Source organism: Condylura cristata, unplaced genomic scaffold, assembly GCF_000260355.1.
Source record: "Condylura cristata isolate star-nosed mole 26May11 unplaced genomic scaffold, ConCri1.0 scaffold00013, whole genome shotgun sequence".
In the NCBI taxonomy this organism is placed as follows: Eukaryota; Metazoa; Chordata; class Mammalia; order Eulipotyphla; family Talpidae; genus Condylura; species Condylura cristata.
Window position 1 is genome coordinate 95255 of NW_004567114.1, and position 9950 is coordinate 105204.

The window sequence follows — 9950 nt, forward strand, 5'->3', positions numbered from 1 at the left end:
CGCACCGGGGCCCGGTGCGGACGGACCAGGACCCCCGGGCGGCCGGGACTCTCGGCGGACAGGACCCCCGTGGCGGCCGGGACCCTCGGGCGACCGGGGTCCTCAGCGGACAGACCGGAACTCTCGGCGAGCGCGCCAGGACCCTCGGGGGCGCACAGGCCCCCGCAGCGGCCGGGACCTCGGGACGCACGGAGCGGGACCCTTGGGGCCCGGCCCCTCCCGGCGCAGGCATGACGGGCCGCGTGTGCCGCGGCTGCGGCGGCACGGACATCGAGCTGGACGCCGCGCGCGGGGACGCCGTGTGCACCGGCTGCGGCTCGGTGCTCGAGGACAACATCATCGTGTCCGAGGTGCAGTTCGTGGAGAACAGCGGCGGCGGCTCCTCGGCGGTTGGCCAGTTCGTGTCGCTGGACGGTGAGTCCTGGCGGGGCCACGCGCCCCAGCCCTCGGCTTTGGGGACGGTGGGGGCGGAGGCGGGGTGCTGTCCTCCCCAGCGTGGCTCCCCGGCCTGCTCCGGGACACCTGCCGGGTCGCTGCCAGCTGGGGATCACCCGCCGTGGTGAACAGCTGGGTGGCGTTGTCTGGACTCGCTGTCCACCTTCTGGGCCAGCGCCCACGGGGTGGACCCTGGGGCCCGCCTACCCAGCCCTCTGACAGGAGGGGCCGCTGCCCGCTCCTGGTGGGTTCGCGCCCCCCTGGAGGCTGGGACCTGAGCAGTTTTCTGTTGGACGGATCCTAGCCCCCTGCCCCTCCTGCCCAGGTGCGGTCCAGCTCACTGCCTCCCTGAGTTTGGGGCGCTTCCTCAGCCCATGTGCCTCTTGCTGGTCATGCGATTGGCAGCGCAGAAGTTTGTTTTCTATTATTTACTTTTTATGTCCAAAAGGGCAGGTTTCTTGTAAAAGGAAAGGGCGCTGGGCAGACACTGGCTAGCCTGGGCAGAGCTGCCTGCAAGGCAGAAGTTTAAAATCACAATTAGTTTTAAAATTTGATGCAGTTCAGTGCATTTGTATTTCTTGCTTGCTTGTTGTCATGCCCAAGCATCTTTTCCTAACTCTTCACAAAAGATGCGTTTCTTGCAGGAGTTTTATTTACCTTGACCGTGAGGTTGTGGTGGTGTGGCGTTTGAGGCCCTGGGCAGGTGACGTGGAGATGGGGGTTCATCCCTCTCACCGGTCAGTCCAGCTCCATTTCCCCCATCAGGTTCCCAGGGCTCCTGTGGGAGGCTTTGGGTGACTGGGAGTGTCCCCCCGGGGCTCTGAACCCTATTCCCCACGGCTTCCTTTCACTTTCTGTTCAATTTTAGAAGTTTGTGTGAGGGTGGGGCCCAAGAAAAGTTTGTGTGTATTTTTTTTCTTTTGCATAGAAGAGCTGGAGTGCAGGCCAGAGGTGCAGGGGGTGAGAGGATTCCCCAGAGACAGAGTGGGCAGCAGGATAAGTGGAGTCACTGAAACCCACTGCTGAGGGGAGCAGCGGGGGACAGGAGGGGTCTGCTGCTCCCTGCACTCAGGCTATGGCGGTGACCACCTAAAACTGACCCCTGGGCCACTGGGGAGGCCCAATGTGTGTTTATAAAAAAGCCCGCTGGGGTTTTGACTGGGATCACATTGAAATCTTGTAACTTGGGGAGATGTGACATTTTGCCTGGTTGGTCTTTCCACCTGGGAGTAGCGTTTGGGTCACTGGTTTCTCTCTTCTCTGCCCAGGGTTCAAGGTGTTACGCGCTGGGGCTGCGGTTGCTGTCTGCCGTTGAGTGTTACCTGTGACCTTGCTAAGCCACGCGATAGCTCTGGGAGTGTTTGTGGATATTTTTTGGTTTCCTGTGGAGGAGTGGTTGTCTGCAACAGGGGCTGGTGGGTCCCCCTCTGTCTCGCTCTGCCTATGGCAGGGGTCCTGCCTTCTTACCCTTGGGGGCTTTCGGGCTTCTACCTTGGTGGATGGTGCCGGAAGCTGGGTCCGATTGTTGGTCAGTGAAAGGTGGCCACACCCCTTGTCTAGCCCTGCTCCAGGGAGTTTTCTTGAGGATGCCTTGGCTTTTCTGAGATGCTTTTTATCAACTGATACAATGTTTTTTTAAGCCTATCAATGTATCTATTTTTAGACTTGGTTCTGGCCTGGCTGCCAAGCTTTGCTGCAGCCATGGAGACCCTGGAGGGGGCACCAGGGGGTACTGGGGGTGCTGGTATTTATGGGAAAGTGGAACTGTGTTTCTGTGAGATTTTTGGCTTTGGTGTCAAGGCTGTGCTTGGAGGTGTTCTCTTCTGCTTTCAGTGTGGAATCAGCACTTTTTTTTTTTTTAAATAAGTGTTTGTTTATGTACACAAGAATTGGGGTGCAGACCAGAGGTGCAGGGTGAGAGCATCCACCAGAGACAAGAGTGGCAAGCAGAGCAGGAACTTGACTGAAACCCACGGCTGAGGGGAGCAGTGGAGGACAGTGGGGGGGGTCCACCTCACCCTATGGGTCATTCCCTGGCCGGGGATTGTGCTGTAGTGGCTGGGACAGCTTCATGGTGCTGCGTCCTAATCCCTTGTGCCACCAGGAAGGCCCACAGTGTTATTACTTTTTTTTTTTTTAAAGATTTATTGATTTGTGCATACAGAACTGGGGTGCAGGCCAGAGGCTCAGGGGCGGTGAGAGGCTTCACCAGAGACAGAGTGGGGAGCAGAACAGGCAGATCAACAAAGTCCACTGCTGAGGGGAGCAGCGAGCAGCGGGCGGGTCAGGAGAGGTCTGCCACGACATGTGGTCACCTCCGGGGCAGGCGGGAATCGAACTCATGCGGAAGCGGCTTTAGATTCTCAGTGCTGTGCTTTAACCTGCTGCGCCACCAGGGAGGGCCACACAGTGTTATTTTTTAAGGAAAATAAAAAGCTAAAGCATATATGGAACCCTAAAAGACCCCAAACCACCTGATTTTGAGGAAAGAAGAAAACTGAAGCGTCACTTTACCCAGCTTCAATCTTTACTAGCCAGCGACAGTGAATACAGCAGATGTCTTCAGGGCAAAGCCAACACACACGAGTCAGTGGGACGGGCTCGGGAGCCAGGAATAACCCCACACGCACATCAGCACGCAATCCGCGCCACAGAGGAAAGCCCCGAGATGCTAGGCAAGATGCGGCCCTGTGCTGTGGGGTGACGCTGGACTCCCCCACCTCGGCTGGTCCTTGGCAGAGGCGTATTCCAGTGGCCTGGAGGCCTGGCTGGCTGCCGCCAGCTGGAGGGCCTGAGGTTCCTGAGGTCTGGCGTCACCTGGGGGGGCGTGGGGTGTGCTGAGGCCACGCCTGGTGCTGCTCCCTACCCCCTGCTTCCTGTTGAGCAACCTGGGAACTGGGGGCTGAGCCCCTCCGGGCTGCTGCCTTCCTCTGGCAGCCACAGCCCCACGGGTGGGCGGGGCCCTGCCTTCTTCCTGCAGAGCAGGGGTGTGCGGGGCAAGCCTTGTCCTCTTTCTGGTAGGTGGAACTACAGCGGTCAACACCATGCCCCCCACACTGGCAGGAGGCTCATGTCCAGCTTCATTGAAGCAATAGGGCAGTATGTTTCTTTTTCTAAAATAAAAGCTGGGAAGGTGTCAGTGGCCAGGGTGTGGCCAGTCTGGGCAGTGACCAGCGCAGGTGGCAGGTCTGAGATCAGACAGCGGAACAAAACCTGGAAGAGGGCCCGGTGGGCTGACCTCCAGACCCTGCGTCACTGCAGAGACGGGGTGGGGAGCAAGACAGGAGGGGCCTGGGGGTCTACTCCCCTCCTGGGGGTGGCTCAGGCGGCAGGGGCTGCCCACAGCATCGCAGGGCTGAGATGGACCCTGGTGCCCCCAGCGGGGCCCGTGGCTGAGATTGTAACAGTTGTTGGCAATCGTCTGGGAATTGGCTGAAATCAGGGATACACTGGGGCCATGGCACCCCGGAGGACTGGCCCACTGGCCACCTGCTGGGCTGGCAGCCAACAGCAGAAACCTGGCCTCAGAGTCCTGTAATTTCTGAGCCTGTGTGTCCCCCCCTCGCACCCCGCGCCCTCCACTGGGGTGGTGCACAGTGTCCCCCAGAGTCTACCTCCATGCTCTGCGTCAGTCCCTCCTGGGAGGGTCCCTCCTGGGAGGGCGGTGGCCAGCTTATGCGGCTTATGCACAGAAGCCGGACCCCTGTGGCTCTAAGTGAGGCTGAGCCCTGGCGTGGCTGGGGGCGGGGCCCGGCCTGAGTCCCCTGACCTCGTGCTCTGTGTTCCAGGTGCTGGAAAGACCCCGACCCTGGGTGGCGGCTTCCACGTGAGCCTGGGCAAGGAGTCGAGAGCGCAGACCCTGCAGAACGGTACCTGCCTGGGGCCGCTCCGGAGCACCCCGCCCGCCCTGGGATCTCCCCGCGGTCTCCCCTGGGGTCTCCCGGGAGCTTCATCTGCTGGACTGCAGCGGGGCCGTGCCGCCTCTCTGCCCAAGCAGCGCTCTCGCCCCCAGCCCAGCCGCCGGTGCCTCCGCTTCTCGCTGCCGCAGACCGGTCTGGAGCAGCCGCCTCCTTGCGTTGCGCCAGGTGTTCCCAGCTCCAGCCTCGCCCCAGACCTGCACCTCCTCCCCGAGTCTGCGGGAGCCGGGGCTGTGCCGGGAGGGGCTCCTCAGGGGAACTCTGCTGGGCGCACTGGCGGGGCGTGGCTTGGGCTTTCCTGGCTGAGGCGCTGACTGCCCGCAGAGCTGCGCGTCCTGTTTGGGGGGCTGCATTTAAGATCCCTGTGAACTCGCAAGGGAGGGGTCAGGGTGGCGGCCTAGTGCTCCCACTGCCACCTCAGGGGTCTGTGGTCACCTCCCCCCACCTCTGAGTCCGAGGTCACTGTGCCCACCCGGCCTGAGGAACCCCTCTCAGAAGCCCCGGGTGTGCTTGGCAGCCAGGCCCACCCTCTGCCCTTTGGTGTCACACAGTCAGTGCCCGTCCCTGGAGCCGGCCTCAGCCCCGCCAGGTGGGCTGCCCCCTGGAAGAGGCCAGGCTGCTCTTCTGTCTGCACTGCCTCAGCCTGTGTTGCTGGCTGGTGACCCGCAGGGGGCAGTGGGCTTCTTGGTTCCTGGCGCCTCCATCTGGTCAGGGCCTACTGACTGCTGTCCACTGGGCGGTCCCCACTGAGCCCCCCGCATGCCAGGGCTGATGGGTTTCCAGGCAAGGTGCCGCCAGCCCCGTGGCAGCCCTCTTTGCTGCCCATCGAGTGTGCTCCCTGGAGACTGTCCTCCAGCTCCTGCCTGCTCCATCTCGGCCTTCTCTGCTGCCCCTGCTTGCTCCTTTTCTAGTGTAAGCCCGGGGGTGGCCCCTGGGCCCCAGGTTCCAAAGGCCCTCAGGAGAGGATGTGAATCTTAAGCCGGGTGGTCAGGCCTCGGGAGTGGGCAGGGCAGGTTCTCTAGCCCAGACTGGGTTCTCCAGGACCCGTGGGTTCCAGGCATTGCCCTGCCCTGGGCCTCAGCGCAGAGTGGCCGCCCAGCGGCCGTCTCCAGGGAGGGCCAGCTGGCCTTGCAGGTGGTCACCTCTGCAGGCAAGGCGTGCCGGCCCTTCGTCCTGTGGGCGGTGGCTCAGGCTGGCCCCCGGCCTCCCAGAGTCTGGCTCCGAGTGTGGCCGTGCACAGCCCACAACTGGCTGGTTGTTTCTGGGTGCTGCTGCAGCTCCCCGTGTGTGGGGCCCCTGTGCTGGGGCCCCTGAGTTGGCTCGGCCATGTAGGTAGTGGTTCTGGGGGTGAGTGGCCTAGCCAGGGCCCATAGCTAATGGCCAGGACCTGTGGGCCGGGTGTCCTTGTGGGCCCCGACGTGAGGTGCTGCAGAAGGGCCGGCTGGGCCTTCGCTGCCGCCCAGGTCCTCCTCACAGGGCAGGGAGTGGCACTCACCTGGGCATGGGCTGCCTGGCCCGGGCCCATTCGGTGCTCTGTCTGGAGCCTGGGGGCCCTGAGACGCTGGTTCTTCTTGGGACCTGTGTGCCTCTGGGGCTCCTGGGGGCCATGGTTGGCCTCCTGTGGCCATAGGGCAGCCCCCACGGGTTGTGGTAGGGCCCAGAGGCTCATGGATGGCGCCTGGAGTGGCCTCCCCTCCCGGGCTCTGCGTGCTGTCCAGGGGCTCTGATCCGGGACCTCTTCCAGAGCGTGGCCAGCGCAGTGAAGGGTGAGGGCAGCATTCTGGCCCAGCCCGCTGGCAGGGACAGTGAGGCCCTGGGTGGGCGCCCGGCCAGGCCAGCGGGAGGCCCTACCTGTGGTGGGCAGCGGCAATGCCAGGCACCCCCAGGAACCTGTCACGGGAGCGCGGGCCGAGGAGGGTGGTGCAGCCAGGGGCGGGGCCGGCGGCGACGCCTTGTGACGTGTCCCAGGGCGGCGTCAGATCCACCACTTGGGGAACCAGCTGCAGCTGAACCAGCACTGCCTGGACACGGCCTTCAACTTCTTCAAGATGGCCGTGAGCAAGCACCTGACCCGCGGCCGGAAGATGGCCCACGTGGTGGCCGCCTGCCTCTACCTGGTGTGCCGCACCGAGGGCACTCCGCGTATCCTTTGGGCTGCCCTAGCATGTGTCCAGATGACTGTCAGGCTTCATCCACTTAAGTCACAACTAGTGTGGCTGGTGGCGCCCTGGCCCTGACAGCCTAGCCAAGTGGGCCAGGGCACCGGTGCCCTCCGGGGTGCGGGCCCGGGGGGGCGGTGGGTGGCGACCAGGGCGGAGGCTGCAGCCAGCCCCCCTGCATGGGAAGGGGCCTGCCCCCATCTGTCTCCTGGGCTTCCAGGCCCTTCACAGGCCCCATCTGTCTGCACCTGCCCCGTGGCCACACCCAAGGGTGGCCTGGCCTCTGTCCCCCCGAGCCCGATGCCTGCGGGGTTCTGCTTGGTCTTGAGCAGGGCTGACTCCCGTCCACACTGGCCTAGCTGAAGCCACCTGGGGGCAGCGGCCGCCTGACCTGCTGGCCCACGACTGTGAGATCCTGCATCTGCCCCGGGGCCCGGCAGCACTCCGGGGCCCCTGGGAGGGCTTGGCGCAGGGCCCTGCCGCGCCTGCTGTGGGAGGTGCCCAGTGCACGTGCTCCTTGACCCCTTGCAGACATGCTCCTGGACCTCAGTGACCTGCTCCAGGTGGGGGATGTGGGAAGCTGGGAAACCCCCAGGGGTGCAGTGGACACAGGTGCGGGGTCGTCCTGTGGCCGGGCAGTCCTGCCTGCAAGGAGAGGCCAGGCGCCCTCCCCCCGGGCCGCCAGCCTCCCCCCACAGCCTGGGCCCTGCGGCTTTACAGGCGCCTCCATGGGGCTGCTCCTTTCTAGGTGGCTGAGCCGGGGGGTGCCTGGTTGGAGGGGCACCTGGAGGTCCCCTGGGCAGTGATGGCAGACATGACCCAGCATGCGAACCCCCCAGCTCTCAGCATCTGGTGGGGGGGTAGCAGGGTCCTCTCAGCACCTGATCGGACAGTTTCAAGTGGGGAGCCTGGTGCCCAGAGACGTCCCAGGAAGGCCCTGGCGGCTTGGAAGGGAGTAGGGGAGCTTCCTACCTCTTCACACCCCTTGCTGCTTGGTGTCTAGCCAAGGGGACAGGCCTGTGACCAGAGGCCCAAGGAGTGCTGGCCAGAGCCCCCAGCTCAGGCTGGACACAGTGGCTTTGACCTCCAACCAGGTGGGTGCCTGGCCAGCTGGGGTTGGGTGAGGCCCCAGCAGGAGCTGGAAAAAACGGTGGGCCCTCCCGCAAGAGGGGGTCCCCTTCTCACCCAGCACAGCTGACTCAGGTGCCGGCCACCACAGGGCAGGGTGTGGCCCACAGGCTGAGCCAGGGGCCAGGTCTGGGGTCTTATGGCCCTGAGGCTGGGGTGCCCTGCTGTGGGCCCTGGGTGGGTGGGGTGGGGCACTGGTGGGCCAGGGAAGGGAGAGGTGCTGGTGTGTCCGGGCATCTCCCTGGGCTCTTTGAGGGTTGGGGAAGAGCAGGTTTCCCTGAACCCGAGCACCACCACGCCCGTCCCTCCTGACAGGTGAACGTATACGTGCTGGGGAAGACCTTCCTGCTCCTGGCCCGAGAGCTGTGCATCAACGCGCCTGCCATAGGTGAGGGTCCTCTGCACGCCCCCAGGCCAGCCCCCACAGCGCACCTGCAGGCCAGGGAGCAGCAGCCTGCTGGACCCAGTAGTGACCCTGCCCGCTGCACAGGCTGCTCCTAGCTCTTCGGGGCACCAGAGCCAGGGAGCTGGCGGGCAGACGTAGGGCTCGGCTCTCCCACAGCTGGGCCTCTCTGTGGGTGAAGGGGCTCCCCGCTCAGGGTGCTGCAGCCAGTCAGCCGTCCGCAGGCCCTCACTGAGGAAAACTTTATTATGAAACCCCCTGAAACAGCACAGGGGCCAGGGCGTCTCCTTACCAGATGCTGAGGGGAGGTCTCCAGAGCAGGGGGCCGGAGGGCAGTAGGGCTGCTACTGCGTGGGATGGCCTGCCTTGCACCCTGTATCTCAGCGTCCTGCGCCCCATGTGCCCAGCTCAGCCCTGGCTGCCAGAGCGCTGGCCAGGGCCTGCCCACGGTGCCCCTGCTGGGCTCAGGCATAGAAGATGAGTTCGGGGATCTGCCCACCCTGCACCCCAGTGCCGTTGGTGCTGTCTGAGGAGCACTGGAACTGGAAGGTCACCTTCCCGCACTGCACCTCTGTCATGCCCTCCTGCCCGAAGTAGCTGAGCTCACTGCCGTCCAGCACAGCGCTGGCCGTGTAGAAGGCGTCCTGCTCCACCTGAACCGGGTGCTCGAACCACACGGGGAAGGTGCTGCTGGACCCGTCCGACACGAAGCCGGTCAGGTTCTGCGCTAGCACCGCGCCCAGGCGCTTGAGCTCGATCTTGACGCGGTACTCAGCCGGGCCCGCGCTGGACCCGTACAGGCCCAGCCCGGCGATGAACACGCGGCGGTCAGCGGCGAACTGGATGCTGTCGCAGCGGCCGCGGTAGCGCCACTGGTTGCTGCGGTAGGCGGACGCCTGGAAGCGGCGGCAGCGCTGGGGAGCCAGGCCCTTGCGCTTGGCCAGGGGAAAGTCCAGCAGGGGCTTGTTGGCGGCTGTGAACCACAGGAAGATGCTGTGCGTCTCCTCCAGCGTCAGCACGTCCGACTGGGCGGGGCCGTTGGCGAACTCCTCCAGGGTCATGGTGGGGATGCGCACCAAGTAGAGGGCCGGCCCCAGGACTCGCCGCTGGTTGCGCGGCGTGACCGGCAGGCCCTGGCGCTTGCACTCGGCCCCGGCCCAGCTCAGGACGGCCTCGAAAACCACCGCCTCCGTGGTGTTGAGTGCCTCCCTGCGCACAATGATTTCCAGCGTCTGCCAGTCAATTTCGCAGAAGCCCTCGGACCGCAGCGCCATCTCGGCCTGCGCATCGATGACCTCCCAGCAGCGCTGGGTCAGCTCCGGCTCCTCGAACAGCCGGCTCTGGGACAGCAGGACACAGGCATTTTTGGCTTCCAGGCTGGTCTCGAGGAAGGTGACGCAGGCCTTGGCGAGCGCAGGGACGATGTACTTCTTGGCCGCGTACAGTGTGGCCAGCACTGTGTCAGCCTCCAGGTCGATCTCATCGCTGTACATGTACCTGGCAGGTGGGGACCCATCAGGGCCATGCGGCCGCGCGCGCGCGCATTCTCGACAGGGTCTCCCGCCCGCGCCTGCAGCGCCACGCCACTTACTTCAGCAAGATCAGGAAGGCCGCTGGCTCCACGTCGGGAATGTGGATTTCTGACTTGACTTCCGCGAGGTCGCCGTAAAACATGGCGTAGAAGACGGAGCTCCCCACGGCCAGGACGTACTGCGGGCGAGAAAGCTGCCCTGAGCCGGGCCCTCCCGCCTAAAGCCGCTGCCGCACCCGGCAGAGGTCAGGCCGTCCTCGGCAGCGACCAGTGTCTACCGACCTTGTGCGCAGGCACCCTGCGGGCTGCGCCCAGAGGGCCCACGACGAAGTGGACGTCGGCCATGAGCTCGCTGTTGAACATCAGCGCGTTCCTGC

The 9950-nt window shown here is 64.5% G+C and overlaps 2 protein-coding genes across 2 annotated transcripts in view; one reads left to right on the top strand and one right to left on the bottom strand.

Annotated features, from left to right (window-relative positions):
• The first annotated feature begins 6 nt into the window (after positions 1-6).
• The window catches only part of BRF1 (BRF1, RNA polymerase III transcription initiation factor 90 kDa subunit), a 19037-nt gene continuing 9093 nt past the window's right edge, over positions 7-9950 (top strand). The window contains exons 1-5 of the mRNA XM_004681558.2: positions 7-414; positions 4224-4304; positions 6321-6494; positions 7043-7074; positions 7955-8027. Coding sequence (XP_004681615.1) covers positions 231-414; positions 4224-4304; positions 6321-6494; positions 7043-7074; positions 7955-8027 — 544 coding nt within the window. The 5' untranslated portion in view covers positions 7-230. The remainder of the gene's footprint in view (positions 415-4223; positions 4305-6320; positions 6495-7042; positions 7075-7954; positions 8028-9950) is intronic.
• Positions 8270-9942, bottom strand: BTBD6 (BTB (POZ) domain containing 6). The gene is made up of 3 exons (XM_004681557.2): positions 9856-9942; positions 9634-9752; positions 8270-9539 (listed from the first exon to the last, which is right to left on the bottom strand). Exons 1-3 carry the CDS (start codon positions 9934-9936, stop codon positions 8507-8509), a joined length of 1233 nt encoding a protein of 410 aa, XP_004681614.1. The 5' UTR covers positions 9937-9942; the 3' UTR covers positions 8270-8506.

Excerpts from the sequence above, each read along its gene's own strand:
- BTBD6 (XM_004681557.2), bottom strand. The coding sequence starts at position 9,936 with ATGTTCAACAGCGAGCTCATGGCCGACGTCCACTTCGTCGTGGGCCCT. Across the intron at positions 9,753-9,855 it reads GCAGGGTGCCTGCGCACAAG|TACGTCCTGGCCGTGGGGAG; the intron begins GTCGGTAGACAC and ends TCTCGCCCGCAG. Across the intron at positions 9,540-9,633 it reads GCCTTCCTGATCTTGCTGAA|GTACATGTACAGCGATGAGA; the intron begins GTAAGTGGCGTG and ends CCCACCTGCCAG.